The following is a 20,651-nucleotide window of genomic DNA, read 5'->3' on the forward strand; positions in this document are numbered from 1 at the left end:
TTCACTAGAAACAATTACATCGAAAGGGACACACACAAAACATTAGCAAATATTATGGAGCCATTAGTATAATAGAAAATTTCTTCTTTGACCTGGTTAGTGCTCATGCATTCTAGTCTCCCCTTAAAATAGCTAGCTTTATTTTCAATTAAAAGAAAATTCTTATTCAAATTAAATTAATTATAGAATAAGTGATTATTTTTATCAAAATTGTAAGTATATTATACTTATCATATAATTGATTCAAATCGAATCAATTTGATTTGGTTAAAATTTTTGTCAGCTGAATGTAGATTTGAGACCTAAAGTCGAAAATTAAGTATCGATTGCATTGTAGGGTTGGGTTGAAATTGAATTTGTCCATCAACTGTAGTGGGTTTGTTATGGGCCAATTATTGGGCCTTGAACTCATACACTTCTCGACTGCTTGGGCTAATTCCTGGCCTGCAAATATTTTTATGATCTATATAAAAAAAAAAAACAAAAAGAAAAACAAGAATTTGGGGAATCAACGCAGGGAACAAGTAGTTGGTTGGAAAATTAAAATCAACGGCTTAGAGTCATCACTCAGCAATCAGAAAGTCTGCGATCATACCCAACGGCTATCACTTAATTTAGTCATCAATCCTTGGCCTAAATCTTGTATTGTTGGATGCTGCCTAGGGTTTTTCGCCATTCCACTTCAATCATTTAACAAAAATTAGACTCAAACAGCTGAATTTGTCGACAATATGGCTGTAGTTGAAGAGTCGGAGGAGGAATTTAAACCCCAGAAGAAAAAACCAGCTTCTGAAGATGACAATAGGCAACGCCCCTTTTTCCGGTTTTTTTGTTTGTTGTTTTTCTAACTTTATGGTTTATGAACTCATGTTTTGAATCATGTATAGGAGAAAGAAAATTACCCCTGGTAGTTTGATGAAAGCTCTCATACGGCCTGGAGCTGGTGAAAAAACACCTACTGATGGTGATCAGGTTTGTCATTGATCATGTTCAGTCCGTTCCTATTAAGCTAATAACATTCGGTTCGATACGCACATGCTGATCTGATAGTTGTATGTAGAAATGGAAGAAAAGTAATAGAATGCACAGTAACAGACTTTTTGATAATTTATGCAGGTTATATATCAATGTACTATCCGTACACTAGATGGGGTGGTTGTTGAGTCCACCAGAGCGGAATTTGGAGGTGAGTTAAACCTGCTATTTGTTAAGATAAAAAAGATGTTGGCAACATGTAGTAGTAATAGGAAGCTGGAATCATAAAACATCCCAAAGAAATAGGGAACAGTTAGCAGCTTGTATATCCTGCAGTGGGATTTAGTATGTCACCATGATCAATTTATGTTTTAGCTGAATTTATGCGCTTGTTGAAGTTTCATAAGTTGGACTTGAATGTCATATTGGCTGATATTTGTGCTGTTCTTCTCTAGTGTGAGTTTGATTGAATTAAAAAGTATTCTTTTTGCTTTCTAATTGAATGGATTATTAAGCAATTATAACTTCAAGTTGGAATTAGAAACCATGGGAAGAAGGGTGGATAACTGAGCTAGAGCCAAACTGAAGGTTTTATGCATTAAGATTAAAAAAATCTTGATGTGGTCACGTATTGCTCACATGCATGGTCTTTATGAAGTAATGACAGCTTAGTTAATGAAGTTTGAAGAAATGAAGGAAGTGGGGGGGGGGGGGGGGGGTTCTGTAGCCTACATCAAACTTTCTCATGCCAAACCACACGATTCCATCCATGAGTCAGCCTTGCCCATCCTCAGGTGGAGCAGCTATGCTTTTGCTGCTTTCTTAAATTGGCTTACAGTTTTCCCAAGTGAATTTATTCCAGTTTAATGATCCCAGTTCAATTGTTTGAGCATACTGCTGCTACAGTATATTTTTGTTGTATACTTGCATTAAGCTTTTATTACAACACATTAAAAAGTTATAAGTTGATTAGCTAGCTGTAGACCTGAATGTAGTTAGTGTCTGATAATTCATCCAGCAGCTATTCTTTTTGTTTCCTGCATCAACCTTTTCGGCAAACAATTCTTTCCTGTTGCTTTAGTGTTATTCTTCCATTCTTTAATCACAGTTTGTCTAACTAATTTGGGATGCATTTGCTCCTTATTTGTTATACGCTTGTCATAAGTCACATATCTTGAATTACAGGCAGTGGCATCCCAAAAAGGCAGGTTTTAGGGAAAAGCAAGATGATATTGGGATTGCTGGAAGGCATTCCAACAATGTTGAATGGTGAAGTTGCAATGGTAAGTTTGGAACTTGTTCTTGTCGATGAAAATTTTTCTAGCTGCCATATGTGGGAACTGTATGTGATATTGTACAATTTCCCTCATTTAATACTTAAAATGCTTTATCTCTATATGCAGTTGTTCATAACTAGAGTAGTCGTTTTTATTTATTTATTTATTTGTTATACATTGGGAGTATAGTGAAGTATAAGGCTAGCATGTGTTTTCTGCTAAGAAAGACCATCGCTGTACCTTTCTGAACCACTGACTACAAAGGAAGAAAGGGACATGAAAAACACAAAGGAACTAGGCTGATTAGGATAAGCATCCTTTTTTTTTTTTTTTTTCCCTGAGTCCACTTTCCAGTCTTGTCCGAGTGCCTAAGTTCTTTGTAATTCAATTTCTTTCACCCTTAACTTTTACCAATATCAACAAGTGGTTATTTTTTCAATGTTTTTGTGGAGTATGGCATCACCATTTACTTTGTTTTGTGGTTTGAGACATGAAATGAGTGGAAAAACGTACTGTAGTTTTTGCATTTCAGATGGAATATAGTGTCAAAGAGGGGACTCATGAAATTCCTTGAATTTGGCTGATGATGACTAGCCAAGTTACATTTAACTTTGTCTATTCTCTTGTTTCTTTCTGAGATGTAATCTCTGATTTCAGTTCAAGATGAAGCCTGAGCTGCATTATGGTGAGGGGGATTGCCCTGTTCCAGTTGCTGATAGCTTTCCCAAGGATGATGAACTTCATTTTGAGATTGAGTTGATTGATTTCTCTAAAGTCAAGGCAAGAATATTAGATTTGTTCTTAACTCAATGCATGTAACTATTCCCTAATTCTATAAAAATGTAAGTAATATGGTTTGCTACTTGTTTATTATATTAGGGGCAACCCTTCCTACTCACAATGGAAAACTTTTACCTTGTTATGAGTGAGTTTGCCTGACCTGGCAACTGCATTTTTCCTTTTATTTTTTGTCAAGTAAAAACTGAAAACCTTGTCAAATTTTCCAACTGAAGTTTTTGGGTAATCTTTACTATTTTTATGGTTTTGAAGAGTCCGAGATTTTTGCAATGTGATACTATTTTTAGATCTGTTAACATGTCGTTCATCAATTTTCAGGTTATTAGTGAAGATTTAGGCGTCATAAAGAAGGTAATTGTAAAAACTCCGCTGGTGGAGGACTGAGAATTAAAATTATTGTTGCAAACTTGTAGCTCTTTGCAAATGTAGTAAACAAAATTACATAGAAGGCTATTGAATGCACACTGTTTTGATTTTCATTTGTCTAATTCTAATAGGTGAAGGAAGAAGGACAAGGTTGGGAACAACCTAGGGAACCCTATGAAGTTAAAGCTTGGTAGGAATTTGTTTTTATCTTTTCTATTTCTCCTTGTTTTGGTTCTTTCTTAAATTACATTGGATGTATGCAGCAAAGTCTTTGTTTTACTCTTTCTTGGGTGTCTCATTTCGCATTTTGTTTCTTTTATAGACACTACAATACTCTTCTCCAGTCGTCCTCCTTTGTGGTTTGGCTATAAATTTATTTTACATTTGATTGCTCATAGGATTTCAGGGAAGTCAGCAGATGGAAAAATAATCTTTTCACATACTCAAGGGGAACCATTTTTCTTTACTTTTGGAAAATCTGAGGTAAGCACCAAAGCCTTCACTTCAGTTGTTCTTCTTGCTTATGTTAAGCCTAGCTTGGCTATATTTGTCTTCTGATATGCTATTTTGCATATTCTGCCTGATGGATATTACTAAAGCTTTTGGTCAATCATTCTTTCCAAAACATTGTGATAACTGCATTTAGTTAATATACTGAATTCTTCCTGAGTTAGATACCAAAAGGTCTTGAGATGGGAATTGGAACAATGGCACGAGGAGAAAAGGCAGTAATTTATGTCACCAAGGAGTATTTATCTGAGTGCTCTCTGATTCCCTCAATCGAAGGTATTGCTGAAATCCACTTTGATGTGGACTTGGTACACTTTGTCCAGGTAAACTTGGCATTCTTAGCTTACCATTAGTTGTCTCAGGATTGTTCATTAATGTGGAAGAAGGAAATACAATAGCTGCATGCTGAGGTTAATATGATTATCCAGGCTAGAATCATTTCAAGAGAAACATTGCTCTGCATAGTTAGACTCAATAAAACAGATTTCAAATTTACATGAGGAAGCTAGTTTTCATTGTAGTACTTTCTTGCAACTCGAGAGAATTTCAGTGATTTGTTTTCATTTAAGTTCTTCGAGATGACTCAGTTTGTATTTACAGGTGCGAGATGTGCTTGGAGATGGACGCTTAATAAAACGCCGTCTCCGTGATGGAAGAGGTGTCACTCAACTTTTGCTCTGTTCTTTATTTGTTCTATGATTGTACAGATGCAAATTGTTAAGCTGCTGAAAATTGCACAAAAGAAGTCACCGACCTTTTCTTGTTCTTGAAAGTTTGGACTGCTCAATAGGAAAGAAATATCATGTACTCTATTATTAAAGATATAACTGATCTACTCTGTGTATCGTTCATAGCTCCTTCAGGGTGGTTTCTCATGAAAAGAAATCATTGGTTAGGGCTTGTTGAAATGAAACACGTTCTCTTCATTTGATTTGAGCTTAGTGCACAATTTGCTTTGCCTCATCTTCACAGCCACTATGTGGACCTTTCCCCACTCTCATTCCAATGCTAGTACACCCCTATTAATTCGACATTTTCTAGATTGACCAATTATTGGGGAAAATAGAAGGATCCTGGAATATCTTTTCCTGCAAAACCTTTGAGTTTAAGTACCTAAAATGAATCTATTTAACCTACTATTTTTTGGCGTGTTACCAGCACATTGTTGTGATTTCCTCTTGGGTTTATCATGGACTTTAGTTCTCAGATAATGCACTTCGATACACTAACAGAAGGTGTTTTAAATTTTTATCAGATTTTATTAGGTGCGTTTTCCTCATGCTTTTGCTTGGGTAAATTATTTTTTGTTTTTTTGGGTTATAGGATATAGTTGGTTGTCCTCTCTTCTTTATATATGTGTTTCTTTTTCATAATGTAAAGCTTATGCTAGTTGAGTGATTAATGCTCCAGCTACCATTCAGATTTTCTCACTCCTCATTATCTGGTTATTGTCACCGAATTTTCTGATTATGCTTCTTGCTTATACTCTGCAAATTGTATAGTGAATCTGTTGTGTGTTTACTGCCGAATGATCCTTATATTTAATTTGCAACTTGCTAAATTTTTTATGTCCTTATGTATTTCTTCAAATAATTAGGTGAATTTCCAATGGATTGCCCTCTTCATGACAGTCTGTTACATGTCCACTACAAGGGGATGCTTCTCAATGAAGAAAAGACTGTTTTCTATGATACCAGAGTTGATAATAATGGCCAACCGTTGGAGTTCAGATCCGGGGAAGGCCTTGTAAGCCATAATTGAGAACTAAATTATATATAAGAAGTTTTTATATGTGCCATGCTTTGCTCTACATTATGCTTTTTGTTTCCGTTATTTTTTAATTATTATTTGCTCATGCAGAGGCCAGATATACAGTCTAAGACCCTTGATTCCTAATTTTACTGTTTTGATTCTCCTGTTACTTATGCTGATGATTTATGGTGTGCTTCTGAGGCTAGGTGCCGGAAGGGTTTGAAATGTGCACCCGACTGATGTTGCCTGGGGAGATAGCTCTGGTCACATGCCCCCCTGATTATGCTTATGACAAGTTTCCAAGGTTAACTTTAGCGTACCAGTGGTCGTTTCTGAGTATTACACTTGCAGTTCAGCACACTGAATGTGTCATCGTGGTTCTGTTTTCATATGAAATAATTTTATTTACTTATTCTCTTAATTTCTATATGGACAGGCCAGATAAAGTTCCCCAAGGTGCTCACATCCAATGGGAGATTGAGCTGCTTGATTATGAGAAGCAAAAGGTGTGCAAATTTACAACCATGAAAAAGAAAATGGAAAAAATTGACCAAAGAAATCTTACTTTTTTCTTCACTCCTTGTGGTTGCTCATCATTACTTCTATCTTGCCTTTGCATGGAAAAAACTTGAGTGCTAAATTATTTTAAACTTAATTTTTATCCATGGCCGTACATAAGAATGCTAATTACACGCATCAGGATTCAATTTCTTCCACTTTATAGGACCCCAATAAAAATTCTTAGGTTTTTATAGTGAATAAATGGGTTTACTGTATAATTTAGATTCTAAATCTCTACATCTGATAGCTTGCGTGTTATTTGGGAACTTCAGATATTAAGTACAGTTGAGGTCTTGTTTATGATATTACATCTGCTAAGAATGGGTAATTTGCTGGTAGTTAACTTAATCTTCACATTGTTTTCTCATTTGTGCGGTTGGCTCCTAATAATGTGTCTTGTTAGTAATTGAAATCCTTGCTGCAGGACTGGACTGGTTTCAATTTTAGAGAAATAATGGATGATGTTGAGAAGATTAAGGGCACGGTACGTGTTGACTTTGTAGAAAACTTCATTTTCATTCTTTAGAAATTGTTTATGCCAAAAAAGGAAATGGAGGAAGTATTCTTTAACGTGTTTGTATATGCATTTTAGCTTGTATGTTTAACATGGCATAACTTTTGCCATTTAAATATATTGGTACAAGCAGCTTCTGCCCAGAGTTGTACTTGTTTGCTGCGTGCGACATGATAGCAATGTTATATTAAAATTTTAAGCTTCTGATATTGGAGAAAATTGTTGTTACTGGCCCTTGGTGCATACTGATAATTTTTTTCTCTCTGCTTATCTCAGGGTAACAGGCTGTTCAAAGAAGGCAAATATGAACTTGCCAAGGCAAAATATGAGCATGTAGTCTTCTGTTTCTCTTAAACTCAACTGATGTACTATGTTCAGCATTCTAGAGCAGCAACTGTTCTAAATCCCTCTCTTTTTCTTTAGTTTGTGCATAAGGGAACTGGTTCCGTTATTTGTTCATCACTAGGCACTGCTGATTTTTTCAACAGCAAAATGTTGCAGCACAAATCCAACTATTTCATTCCATTAAAAGTGAGTTTGGTAGGATGTATTTGTGAGGTATTGATAGAGAACAATACAAATTCATCCCTTTAATTTGGAAGAAGTTGGAAGAAGATTTGTACGGATGGTACTAGAAAAAGTATATCATCCTTCAATATTATTAATATTAAGAACAGGGGAAGGGGTCTCATATCCTTCCTTCTGTTATAGCAAACAACTGGAGGGTTTTTATTCACCTACACAGGTGAAACATTCGAATCTGTATACCTGTTCTCCACCCTAGGTGATACCGAACACGCTATTCATACGTCAGGGTACTCTCACATTTTCAGTTTTGTGTTCTTATTAAGAACTTTGCATTCCACCATTGAGCCATATACTGGAATAATTTACTTTAAAGGCCTATTATTTGTGAGAATCCCTGGATATTTCCTATCAGTATCACTTGCTATCATTTGTGTGTGCTCCAACCCCATTTGTCATTCACAAGTGATTCTACAACTCCTAGTGGTTTGAGTATTTTTTTCTACTCCACATTGATATGCAGTAAATTATGGGATTTGCTTGCAGGTGCTAAGGGAATTTAATCATGTCAATCCTCAAAATGATGAAGAGGGAAAAGAATTCTCAGATACAAGAGTAAGAACTAGAAAGGATTCTGTTTAATTTTTGTACCCAGCAAAATGTGATATCTCGAGAGAGGAGTTAATTTTTATATTAAAGATATTTTGTTTCCATGTCGTAATTTGTGGTTTATTCAACATGTTTTAAGAATTTGTTGCACCTGAACGTCGCCGCCTGCTTGCAAAAAATGGGTGAATTCAAGAAGTCAATTGAAGCTTGCAATAAGGTAATTCGGTAACCTTTATGGTAGAAATGTTAAGATTGTGGAGAAGAGAAATTAATTCACGACCTTATGCTCTAGTCTGGCACGTAATCTGATATTAGCTTTGGCCACTTTCCAATTTTAGATTCTTAAGATGGGTTCTATTCACGCATTCATGTACATACATTCTCCTTTGCATCAATTAGACATGTGATCATCTGCATGTAAAGTGAAATAAAATCTCGATCTGAATCTGTACATTTGTATAGGTGTTGGACACCAACCCCGTTCATGTCAAAGCTCTTTATCGCCGTGGAATGGCATACATGGGTGCTGGGGATTTTGAAGAAGCTAGAGCAGATTTCAATAAGGTAAACTTTCATTCAAGAATTTCGATTCGGTTTACTTTTCACTCTCGTCTAATTGCACTTCATGCTTCTAGATGATGACCATTGATAAATCATCGGAGTCAACCGCAAAGGCAGCCCTCCTTAAACTTAAAAAGGAGGAGCAGGTTAGTGTCAGAACTTCCAATTTTGACTCATGTGAATCGGATAAGAACCGATGTTGAACAAATATAAAGGAATTATAACATGAGAAAAATAGAATATAAATGGGGAGAAATTACTTTGTAATTGCTCTGTTATGCTTCCCTTATATTTTGTTTGTATTCAACTCTTTACTGTTTAGCATTGCTTGGATTGCCAACTTTAATGAATGCCCCCGTTCGGGTTGAGCAGGAAATCCACAGAAAGGCTCGTCAACAATTTAAGGGATTGTTTGACAAAAAACCTGGAGAGATTGCTGAGGCTGGTGGTCGGGATCTGGGAGAGAAAGAGCCTGATCAAAGCCATGATCGGGATGCTTTAGATGGTGAAAAGGAACATCTTCTTGAGGCAACTGCTCCACCACCAGCACGCACCAGCTTATGGTCCAGGTTATGGCCTAGTGGGAGAAGACTTTTTACCAGTCTGGGATTGGACAGATGTACCATATTGTGACATTGGATCTGGATCTGGATCATCCTTATGAAGCCCAAATCTCTTGAAAGATTTTGTTTGTTGTTTTCCTGTTTCAATTCGTTGTATAACATTCCTCGAGACTGCTGTCCATCAGAAGGGGGAGAATTAACATAATCAAATCATAGAAAAGTTAATCATATAAACAGTGTCCTTCAAGGTGTTGTACCTTTTGAGTCATTACAGTTCTTTATGTCTTCTCTTTCCTCCTGAAAATATGGGTAAAGAAGCTTCTAATCTTATGGCTGCTTGTTCGTTAATAAATTATTCTCTGGACCAGTGAAATCAAAGTTCCAACGTGGAAAGGTTTATTTTCAAGCTGCTTGTTTACTCGTGATCTCACCACGACCAAATTTCCTTATACTCATGCACCCAAGTTTTTATAATATATAAATTAGTATTATATTTCATGTATATATATATATATTAATTAATTCGTATAAAATATTATGTCACTAGAATATTATATACATATGATATGCATGTATAAAACAAAATATCCCAGACCTAATCTCAATTTACGACAAAAATGTATTTTGCTTCTTTCAAAAAGTTCAACTTCTTTTGTGATGCATCATAAGATACTATTTAAAATTATAATTCTTACCCTTAATTGGAAGCAAATTCTCTACGGCAGTTTTTCGACAAAACATTTTCAATTTCCAGAATCGACCAAAACACAAGATTACTTCACTCAGAATCAATCATCTTAAGACAACCTTCATAGGATTTACCAACCCTGACAATTACATGAACCTTATAATAACCAGCACTACAAATCAGAACTTTACATAGTACAGTAACTTCTATCGCTACCTTCGCACAACATGACCTCTGCTTGCTCAATGTGGTACTGACAGAGCCCGGCAACAAAATTTCCGACGGCATGGCCTCCCACAGCCACCAGAAAGAACACAAAATCAGTTGCCATTATGGCTATGATCGCCAAGTAAGTCATGAACATCTTGAGCCCCCGCAAGGCGGCACCGGTCAGTGCCGCCAGCCTCCGGTCATTCTGTGGGCTGACAGGATACTTGGAGCAGAACTCGGCCGTAAAAGTGAGCAGAAACACCAACAAGAGAGAGAAACAGTAGGTGCAGGGAGTTTGATGGTCCGGCCACCCCGGGAACAGTCTCATCAAATATGAATTCCAGAAGCTGCTAACAAAAGGGAAGCCCATATATATGACTCACTAATTACCAGAACCAGAACTGATGATTTGCTTTGGTTGATGATCTTTGTGCAGCTGCTTCTGATAGATTTATATATTGTGGAGTGGGTGAAGGCAGCAGGTTGACAGAAGAATTGGCTGTTTTTGAATTAAATAAAATAAGGTGTGGTACGGAGTATGGATTAAAATGATTGCGTTTGCGCCATGCATTGCTTGAGGATTAAAAAAGAAATAATTGTCAATTATTGATCTTTTTTCACCTTCCCTTTTTCCTTCTATTCAGTGTTATAATTAATGCTCACTATCCACTACTTTTGACTTTGAAGCTACGCAATCCGATTGACTTCACATCTTGCAAGAATTTCAAACTTGCTTTATTCCTCTCTACTTAAATCTTGAATTTTTATGAACAAAATGACAAGGGAAGCAGGTTAACAGCATGAGAAAAAGAAAAAGAGATCATCAGCAAAGTTCTCACTTCTGGACGACCCAAATCTTGTGGCAAATACATGCTCATATTATTATTATTATTGTTACATATTTCTTTATTTTTTAAACCCACCAAAGAACTCGGTGGGAGTACTCATAACTTAAAATTTTTTTATTCAAATCAAGTTTAATATCGAACCAAATCAATTATAAAATAAGTGTGATATACTTGTAATTGATCACTTTCTCTGAATATATAACAATCACATCATAAATATATTACACTTATCATATAATTAGTTTAACTGAATCAGAATTTCCCCTCACGTTTATATGTAAGGGATCCATGATGCCTATACATCTCAAAAATTCTGAAAATTTGAGAAATGTATGTTATTGTGTGAAATATACAACAAAATTCAGGCCCTTTTAATTCAAGTGCGCATCCCAGCACCAAATGCCTTATACAGAATTAAGAGTCCGAATAATTTGGGCCCAAAAGCAGGCCCATTTCGGATCTACTAGGCCTGGCCTCCTTTTTTAGAGAGCCTACTCCCGAACATAACGTACCCGACTGCATGGCCCAAACAAGCCGCAATGAACACACCACCATTATAAGACATCACAGCCAAAATCACCATGTATCCAAATCCAGCCCGGATGGCATGGATTCCAGCCTGGAAGAAAACGGTGGCGACCCGGTTGGACCCGGGTTTGACTAGATTGAGGTTGGAGAGAAACTCGACTATGATGGCCAAGGCGAAGACAAGAATCAGAGCCAGCGCATACATACCCGAATTATTATCAGGCCAACCCGAGAACAGAAATTGGGCTTCTTTACCCCAATAAAAGGAAGTATGGAAAAGATGGTGGTGGTTGTGGGCGGCGCCCGGCGGCGGAGGGGCGGAGATTATGTTGTGGTGAAGAGGGAGAGGTCTTAGCTCCATGCTAGAAATTAAATGATTTAGTTCCTGTGGTTGGAGTTTGTGGGATAATGATTTAAATAAGGCACGTTTCAATGGTAGTTTGTGAACATTTTATTCTAACTTGTTCTTGAGAAAAGCAAAGCTGAGGCCTACGCTTTTCTTTTTGTTCCACGGAATATCTCTCTCTCGCAAGCAATCCCTCAAGTACGTATGTCAGCAGCAGAGGTGTGTGTGGAAAGAAATGATTGAAAGAAAGGAATTTAAGGTGAAAGGATGGATCAATATTTTTTAGGTAACAGAATCCGGAAAAGAGATGAGAAGATCATAGGGAGAGTGGAAAGAAAAGTTGAACTGAGAAGCATTGAAATTTGCCAAATGAGGAAATAAACTCTTCTTTTTGGTTCAAAAGGTGGAAGTAAGATATTGGGAAGCGATAGGATTTCAAGATCATTTGGTGGAACTAGATTCAGCAATCTTTGATCTGACAAGAACTGCAGCTGGGCCGGCACACATGCATTTCATTAATCTTGGACAAGCAAAATGTCTAATAATTCAATAGTGATCATAACAATCTTGGCTTTTTCATGACTCCACTCAAATCTAAAACAACTGCAACTGCAGTGGAGATCGATACTAAATGTAAAAAGCAAAGATATATACTATCATACTAAGGAGAGGATCAGATTAATTCAACATCACAAGCTTTCTGACAGGGCATGCAGCACGACTAATAGTATTGAGGATGAAGAGTCAGAGTTTGAATTAATTGGAGATAGGTATGGTAATTGATCATCATTGCGAGAATGGAAAGAACAGGAAGGTTCGAGTATGGAGCAAACCGGAACTTTCTACACTATCTCAGAAGAGCACCCTCTAGAGTATAACAACAGCGAGTTGCCACCCAAAATAATTGAGACATATATTCTATTCAAATAATGGATTGTAGAACACCCCTGAAACTTCATGCCCCTTATTACAATTACTATAAATAATCAAAGATCACAGACTAAGTTCCATCAAGTTAACACTGACGAGATAAATCCTCCGACATAAACTAATTAATTCTCTGCATTATCTTCATTTTCTCAGTACAACCAAAAATGTCATTGATCCCTCAGCTTCTGCGAGAAATCTATCAACCCTTTAACTCAACGAGCGCTGCGCTTGCGCCTGTCGACTGGAAAGAGACGCCGGAGGTCCATGTGCTGAAAGCTGATCTTCCAGGGCTGAAGAAAGAAGAGGTGAAAGTTGAGGTGGAAGACGGCGGAAAGATTCTGCAGATCAGCGGCGAGCGGGCTGTGGAGAAATCAGAAGAAGAGAATAAGGATGAGAAATGGCATCGCGTGGAGAGGCCGCGGGGCGGGTTTCAGCGCCGGTTCTATTTGCCGGCGAATGCAAAGACTGATGAAGTGAAAGCGTCGATGGAGGATGGAGTACTCACTGTCACCATTCCTAAGCAGGAAATCAAGAAGCCTGAGATCAAGACTATTGAAATCGTCACCAATTAATTGATGATTGATTCCAAGTGTGGGGAGGGCGTCCAAACTGTTGTTTAAATAATTTCTGGATTGTTTCTATTGTTAATTCAGCTTTGTTCCATTTCGTTGTTTCATGGGGGTATCACTATCGCTGTCATCAGCACCCGCAAAAGTCATGTAATCTTGGTTTTGTAATGAATAAAACTTGTCCTCTCTCTTAAATACGAACTTCCTACTATAAATAGATAAACAGTGGCTGTTTTAATAGCAGCAGAACTCCTATTCATGGGCTGGTCCCAAATCTTTGGTTCCATGTCGGAGTTGTATCTATCCACCGGAGTGAGTGCATTCCTAGCCCACCATTTCCATTATGCCCATCCTTAGAAGCCTTACTGGCCCATTTTCCTCCCAAATTGGCTAATTGGGCTTAGACTTAGTAGTAATACGGGCATCATCACGTCATAGTTAGTGTGATAAGGCCAATCATAACAGCCTATAGTGATCTACTTGCTTTTAACCAATGCTTCATTACCAAGCAAATTATATCCATAATCAAACTCAAAAACAGTAAAATTCTTCTAAGTTACAATTGTAACTTTTTCACTGGCTTGTAAAGATTTATGCGCTGCAGGAAAGGATAAATGGAGCACAAGCTTTGCTTGTAAAGTTAAGTGTTTGGGGCACGAATGCATCACAAGTTTGGAATATACATATATATATATATATATATATATATGTATAGAACAAACAACCCCCCCCCCCCCCCACAAAAAAAAAAACAAAAAAAAAAGAAAAGAAAAGAAAAGACAAAAGGTGTAATAATCACTATATATAAAAAGCAAGTACGTAGTGTGTTAATTAGTTGAGAAGCGTGCTACAATCGTTAAGACTTTTGGGGGTGGATGAGATGATGCTCTCTTTTTTCCATTGTAGGCTATCTTTTCTTTATTTTTGTGGGTTTGTTTGATGTGAATGTGCGTATGTATTTGAGGATCCTCAATAAATGAAGTCTTTTACTAGAATTGCATCACAAGTGTGAATTCACTTTCCTAAACGCATCCATCTTCTACTTTTCTATTTATTACTTATTAATTAATGGTTGAGATCATGTACAATATACTCCTCCTACCCGTTTTAGTTTTTTAAACAATTAATTCATTAAATACTTTGATTTTATTGTACCTTTGGTTTTCAAGAATTATCGTATAATACATGAACACGATAAAGATGAAGTGAATTTGGTGAAAAGAATAAATCACAGTTATGCATTATTTGTGTATTATTATCCATTTATTAAAAAAAATTTACTTGTAAAGTCGCATGTCAAAATATTAAAATCTAATTATTCTCTTTTAAAACAATTTAAACAAAATTATCATTTCACAAAACTTTTAATACTTTTTTCAACATCATTCCGAATTGGCGCCAGTTTAATTAGCTAGCAATTAATTGGTGCCAAATTTGGTATGAAAACAATTCTTTATGGATTACCCTAAACACGTGCCAAAGATAATAATGAATTCCTTTAATCTTTATTCCAAATGATGATTATGAACATGAAAACCCATATATTTAAATAGAAATAATAATCAATCCCCAGCGCTGATTGCACTTGAAAGAACGTGTAATATGGGGCATTCCAATTTGGCAATTTTCCAACCAATTTGCAGTAAACGTCCAAAAGGCCACATTGAAAAATGACCATAAAATTATGAGTTGGTATACGACAGACCAACTAATATAATTTTGTCAAAAAGATAGATTGGGTTTTTTGGTTCTCAATAATTCATGTAAAATATTGTCAACACCTCGAAACAAGAGATTGGAATCATTATATAGTCTATACAAAGTGTGTGTGGATACACTCTTTTTATTTGCTCTTTTCTGCGACAAATGGAGTGCTATGTTTGACATAAATAGGAAAAACAAATTATATACTACCTACCATTATTTGTTTTTGTTTATATATCTTATTTTAAAAATTTAAATTATTAGAGAGAAGAGTCAAATAATATTAATATTTTAACACACTTTCTCATATATAAATTCTGTACGTGAAATAATTTTTTTATGAAAATAAGATGCGAATCCAATATTTCTTTTTTATCGTGACTTTAATAGAATGCTAAACGACCATCTCATTTGAAAACGTAAATTAATAAAGAATAAAATTATTTAATATTAATACTTAATGTATATTATTTTTGCTTGTCAAGATGGAAATATGGTGTTAATATTAAAAAGAAAATTATATATATTAGCATATGGAGTGGAGAAGGTGTAGAGGGTATAGAGAGGGCAGGGTGAGGGTGAGGGTGGGGCTGCCACAAACAAAAAGATCATCCATTGTAGCCCTAGATTCATTACACTACAAGGATCAGAATTCAGAGGACCGATCAGGTTGGGCGGGCCCAAAAGTGGGTCCCACAGTCAACTTTGGCATTCGAGGTGAAAAAGAAATATATAATAATAAGAATAAGCGTTCTCAACAAATGGGCCTCCATTGCGGGCCCACAAGCCCATTCTATTATCTATTATTCTAGCTGCGATCCATTGTGCGTCTCCCTGTGACCACCCATCTATTGCCACCTCAATCTTAACCGTTCGATTCGTTTTAGAAAGCCGAACGCCTCTCTTCGCTAATTCCCTCTCTCTCTCTATCATTAGCACTCTCTCACTTGAGTGTCACTCACTCACTGCAGTGGCACATTTTCTTCGCGGGGTTTTTTCTCTCTCTATAATTATACTTTCTGCACTTGTATCTATACATTTCTATCTGTGGGAGTGGGAGTGGGACTCCTATTTTTCTATCTTCACCGGCTTCGAAGAGTACGCTTCTTCTTGTTCTAAGAAGATTTCTTGCTTTTCTCTGACTCCCCTCATCTCTGCAATTCTTTTCTTTGCCTTCGGTGTTGGTTCATTTCTGTATTTTATATTCTCTGACATTTTTTTCTTTTTCTTTTTTCTTTTTGGCCTTTTTACGAGAAAGCATGGAAGGTTTGCTGAATCCGCATTTTGGGTTTTGCATTTTCCTTTAAATCCTTTTTTCCCTGGCTTTCATATGATTCTTGGAGCTGGTTTTTGATGCTTGTTCTTGATTTTGTTCGAGTTGTTTTTTGTGCTTGCTGTTGACTAGGGCCAATAAGTGCAAATCTTCGGGATCATTTTGTTTATGTGTTTGAGCTTATCGTATGGATCTGTCATTTTCTTGACTTGGATGCAGAATCTTGGCCATTTGATTTGTAACCTTTTATAGAAAAATAATGGCACATTTGAGATTTTTCTTGCTCTTAGCTTAACTTTGCGAATCCGGTCCAGAAATTTAATTAAACGTGAATTTGGGGTCTGGAATCACCAGTTGTCTTGGGGCACCGTTACAGTATGGGTGTATTTTTGGTCTGCTTACTTGACATTGTAAGTATACTGCTAAGCTGAATTAGCTTATTGCAAGATAATAGAAGCTTTTAATTGGCCTGGATCCCTGGCTTAGAACTCGTTCATCTGCACATTGTTTGCAGTTTGGTTTTTCTAATCAATATAGCGTTTCCAGTAGATTACATGTCAATAATTTGTTGTTTCACTTCCTCTTGTTTTGTGATTATGTATGAGGATTTATAGGAAATTAGATTACTGGTCCTAAATGTGGTGCAGTAATTCATGCTTCTTTGATACTTTAGATGGACGTTGTTCAGATATGTTTTGTTTGATACTACATTTTGTGACGGTGCCCAGTTTTACTGCAGAATCAACTCATTTCTGGGATCTGACAATTGAGAAATTTCGGTGGCTTGAACTATATGAGCTCAAAGTTACACTATTTACTTATTTACTATATTTGTTGAGGCCCTCTTTGTTTTTGTTACTTCTTCTATTGAGAGTTCTACTCTGCTTTAGTTGTTGACGGAATCTAGAGCAATTCAATGTTTACTCCTGTGACATTCTTGTTCTATTTTTCATAATAGATATTTTAATTTTTGTGTGAATAGACATTATATGAATCACCTTGGAATTTACATGTGACTGATCATTGTGACACCCATTGCCTTGTATTAAGAAGTTTGTAAATGTGAATACATTGTGATTGCTAGTGTTTTCTGTTCCCAGGAAGAAGAGCTGTTGCAGCACTCATCATATTGAAGGCTTCATCAAGATTTTCCAAAATTATTGAAGATGTAATACAATGCTATCCAGTGTGAAACTGAGTCCTGAAAGTATAGAAAAGTCTCGGGAGATGGGACATATATTAGGGCAGGGGACAGGTTCAACACAACAAAACATGGATGTTGTTAAAGAGAAAACTCCATTGCCATGGAAAGAAAAAAGTTTATTTTATCAAGACAAGCACAAAGTAGGGCATTCTTTTGCTGAGCCATCCCTTGATCCAAATAGTGAATTAAGACACAATGCAAATACCACGAAAGTAATCCAGTCTAAACCTTCAGAAAGGAATGAGCGAAGGTCTCGGCTTGGGCATAGGACATCTGATGATGATGAGCTTGTCAAGCACATGTCGAATTTACCTGGCTTTCTCCAGCGAGTGGAGAGGGAAAATAGCATTCAAGAGAAGGCACTAAATTTTGGTGTCCTCGATTGGAAGCGTTTGGAGAAATGGAAGTATACAGAACGTATGCCTAGCAAATATCCAAAGAAAACATCACCAAGCAGATCATCTTGTTCAGCAAATGGACCGCCTAAAATGGTTCCAAACTTGAGGAAGCAACCCTCTTCACATGGTCGTAATCCAAGTTCATTATATTCAGGAAAACAGCAGATGCCACATGGTTCACGATTTAGTTCACCTCAAAGACAGTCGACTTTACCTCAGAATTCACTTGTCAATTCATCAGAGGCAAGAAATGCTAGCTATCGCAAGGTGGAAAAACGTGATGAGCCTATCAAGTCTAAAGAAAAGGAAACATGTAACCAAGAATCTCAAACTGCGGAAAGCAGCACCATTGGTAGGCAAGAAGAGCATTTTCAGCAGGCTGTTAAGTTTAACAGCATGAGGAAGGATTCAAAGAAAAAGACTACGTCAGAAAAAAAAGCATCACCATCAGAGGGGAGCAAACATAACCTTTCTCTCTCCTCACATAACAAAACTAATGCTCAGGGGAAAAAGAGTGACATAAGATTCAGCAATGAAGTGAAATTTACTTCTGAATCCTGCACCGCCGACCCAAAAAATATTGTGCTCCTAGTACCCAAACATTTCTCGAAGAAGAGTTGCTCAGAAAGTTCTCAGTTTACAGAATCCAGGACCTCACTTGATGGACAATTAGCAGAAGTGGCAGGAAACAGATTGTCTGATCTATTTTCTTCTCAAGAGCTTTACACTGGAGAATTATCTGCTGATATTCCACACTCTTGTCCCCTGCCTTCTGGTGCCACAGTTGAGTGTGCCATGGAGCTACATAACTTGGTGACTTCTCAGGCAGTTGAAACAGATATCCGTCCAAGTGCATGCCCAAGTGCGAATCCGGTCACCTCCATAACACCTGAAGGTAAACCTTCAATGATGCATGAAGAAACTGCTTGGTCTTCATCTTTAGTTGAGGCTTCCAGTAAAACACAAGCTGATGTTGCTGCACAGCCCACTGTGCAAGGAAGAGCTTCCTCCCCTGCTCGTCGATTCAGCTTTAACCTTGGGAGGATGAGCAGAAGCTTTAGCTTTAAGGAGAGCTCTGCAGTTCCACAATTGAGTTCTACTTACACTAGTGTCAAATCTGGCCCAGTGAGGCCCGAAGTTTCCTCTGGTATGGATAACTCTGAAAGAGAAAAGGCAAGTGCTAGCAACAGAGGGAGGTCGAGCCCTTTAAGGAGATTACTGGAGCCATTGCTGAAGAACAAAGGAGCTCAATCTTCTGAGAATGTGGGGGTGCCGAATGGAGGCTTAAGTTCAATGACTGTCAGGACCACAGCGACCAAGGGACCATATCAAAATAGGAAGCCCGAAGCATCAAGTTTTCAGGCTCTTTTGCAGCTGACTTTGAAGAATGGACTCCCTTTCTTTAAACTTGTTGTTGACAATAGCAATGACATGCTAGCTGCAACTGTGAAGAAATTGCCAACATCTCAAAAGAGTGATCCTTGCATGATCTTCTCATTCTACTCTGTTCATGAGATTAGGAAAAAGAGCATGAACTGGATAAGTCAAGGATCGAAAGGGAAAAGCTGCAGCCTTGGCTATAATTTTGTTGGTCAAATGAACATTTCAAACTCTTATCACCTGAAAGCAGACGCAGGGGATTCTAGTGAATGTTCAAGGGAGTGCGTACTGTATGGTGTTGATCCAGGGGAGGTAGACAAGCAAACACTTGAATTTGCAGCTAACAAGGAGATTGTGGCTATTATTGTTAAAAAATCAAGTAAAAAGCCTAATGATGCAGAGTTAAGTGATGACCACCAAATGAACAAAGGAAGGGAGTATCTACCAGGGATGATATTAAACACAGGAGAAAATAAAAACTCTAATGGCATAGTCGCCATCCTTCCTGGTGGTGTTCATGGTTTACCAATTAAAGGTGCACCTTCATCGTTAATTAGCCGTTGGAGATCTGGTGGATCATGTGATTGTGGAGGATGGGATGTTGGCTGCAAGCTGCGAATACTTGCTGACCATAAAAACAGCAGCAACATACTTCAAGCATCAATGTCTAGTGCTACTGTCGATCATGTTAATCTTTACATACAGGTAATGTTTCACTCTATTAGTTTACCCCATCTCTTCCCAAACTCAGTAGAATGACGATTTTCTGCTATGCTTCTTACAGGGTGAAAAACAAAAGAGCAACAAGCCTGTTTTCACCTTGGAACCATTTAGCAACGGCTTCTACTCTATTGAATTGGATGCATCAGTTTCTCTATTAGAGGCGTTTGCTATATGTGTAGCATACGTCACTTGTTGGAAATTTCCTGAAATCATAGATTCCAATGGTCGGTCAGATGCAGAACATCTTCCAGAAGTCAATGTAGGAGCTGATAAGAGGAAAACAGCAAGCACATTCCAAGAGCAATTCCCTGCAAAGTATGTCACGTGCCCACCTTTGTCACCAGTTGGAAGGATCTAAAGGAGGCTGCAGCAAGGACTCAGACAGCATTTAGATATAATTACCGAGGCCGCATCTATATTTCAAAGAGAGTCGTCAATGGCAGTAGTCATTATTTCCTTTTGCTATCAATTGGAATTGGGGGAAAATGAGAAGTACTGGGACTTCCCTAATCTTGTAAAGAGATCTATTGCAGAATCATAAATGACCTGAAATTTTGTATCAACTGTTCTTAATCTGTAAAGTTAGATTTTGTTGCAAATGGTGTTCTTCAGGCTGATTACTGGTATTATGTTACAATTGTAATCCCTCCCTAGCCCTTCACAGATTGTTCTTGGGGTTGTGTACCTGTGCTGCTAATATCCAGTGGAATTTGTTCTAAGGTCTGAGCAGCGAGGGGTACACGTAGGCCTTTTGTTATTTTCTCTGCAGATACTTGTATTTATGACATCCATAGTCATATTCCACAATGAATATGTATATGAATGAATAAATATATCAA

At 37.2% G+C, this 20,651-nt stretch overlaps 4 protein-coding genes across 5 annotated transcripts; 3 read left to right on the forward strand and 1 right to left on the reverse strand.

The window, feature by feature from the left end:
- Window positions 1–519: 519 nt before the first annotated feature.
- On the forward strand, window positions 520–9,245 carry PAS1 (FKBP-type peptidyl-prolyl cis-trans isomerase family protein). The gene is made up of 20 exons (XM_011096635.3): window positions 520–805; window positions 888–972; window positions 1,117–1,186; window positions 2,161–2,258; window positions 2,910–3,032; window positions 3,369–3,401; window positions 3,548–3,606; window positions 3,815–3,899; window positions 4,091–4,249; window positions 4,527–4,584; window positions 5,524–5,672; window positions 5,885–5,982; window positions 6,115–6,184; window positions 6,664–6,723; window positions 7,030–7,086; window positions 7,825–7,893; window positions 8,027–8,104; window positions 8,350–8,451; window positions 8,523–8,594; window positions 8,821–9,245. The coding sequence occupies exons 1-20, from the start codon at window positions 732–734 to the stop codon at window positions 9,079–9,081; spliced, it is 1,860 nt and encodes a 619-aa protein (XP_011094937.1). The 5' UTR covers window positions 520–731; the 3' UTR covers window positions 9,082–9,245.
- Window positions 9,246–9,736: 491 nt separating this feature from the next.
- COPT4 (copper transporter 4) lies at window positions 9,737–12,528 on the reverse strand. The gene is given in 2 exon segments (XM_088875383.1): window positions 9,737–11,240; window positions 11,242–12,528. Coding segments are annotated over 2 exon segments (474 nt in total). The 5' UTR covers window positions 11,647–12,528; the 3' UTR covers window positions 9,737–11,171.
- Window positions 12,529–12,576: 48 nt separating this feature from the next.
- Window positions 12,577–13,325, forward strand: LOC105174508 (18.1 kDa class I heat shock protein). The gene has a single exon (XM_011096636.3). It carries the CDS (start codon window positions 12,726–12,728, stop codon window positions 13,131–13,133), a length of 408 nt encoding a protein of 135 aa, XP_011094938.1. The 5' UTR covers window positions 12,577–12,725; the 3' UTR covers window positions 13,134–13,325.
- A 2,424-nt stretch (window positions 13,326–15,749) lies between these two features.
- Window positions 15,750–20,411, forward strand: LOC105174509 (uncharacterized). Of its 2 annotated transcripts, none has more exons than XM_011096637.3 (3): window positions 15,750–15,932; window positions 17,208–19,794; window positions 19,874–20,411. In XM_011096637.3, exons 2-3 carry the CDS (start codon window positions 17,284–17,286, stop codon window positions 20,168–20,170), a joined length of 2,808 nt encoding a protein of 935 aa, XP_011094939.1. In that variant the 5' UTR covers window positions 15,750–15,932; window positions 17,208–17,283; the 3' UTR covers window positions 20,171–20,411. The 2 variants fall into 2 exon arrangements, with proteins under 2 accessions (XP_011094939.1, XP_011094940.1); XM_011096638.3 differs by lacking the exon at window positions 15,750–15,932 and adding an exon at window positions 15,939–16,517.
- Window positions 20,412–20,651: the final 240 nt, after the last annotated feature.

This window comes from Sesamum indicum, linkage group LG11 (assembly GCF_026168435.1).
Source record: "Sesamum indicum cultivar Baizhima isolate 11 linkage group LG11, ASM2616843v1, whole genome shotgun sequence".
Taxonomy (NCBI): domain Eukaryota; kingdom Viridiplantae; phylum Streptophyta; class Magnoliopsida; order Lamiales; family Pedaliaceae; genus Sesamum; species Sesamum indicum.

Bases quoted from the DNA above. Each gene is read 5' to 3' on its own strand.
- PAS1 (XM_011096635.3), top strand. From the start codon at position 732: ATGGCTGTAGTTGAAGAGTCGGAGGAGGAATTTAAACCCCAGAAGAAA. The intron at 3,900-4,090 runs GTAAGCACCAAA...TTCCTGAGTTAG, and splicing joins TTACTTTTGGAAAATCTGAG to ATACCAAAAGGTCTTGAGAT. The intron at 6,724-7,029 runs GTACGTGTTGAC...TGCTTATCTCAG, and splicing joins TTGAGAAGATTAAGGGCACG to GGTAACAGGCTGTTCAAAGA.
- LOC105174508 (XM_011096636.3), top strand. From the start codon at position 12,726: ATGTCATTGATCCCTCAGCTTCTGCGAGAAATCTATCAACCCTTTAAC.
- LOC105174509 (XM_011096637.3), top strand. From the start codon at position 17,284: ATGCTATCCAGTGTGAAACTGAGTCCTGAAAGTATAGAAAAGTCTCGG. The intron at 19,795-19,873 runs GTAATGTTTCAC...TGCTTCTTACAG, and splicing joins ATGTTAATCTTTACATACAG to GGTGAAAAACAAAAGAGCAA.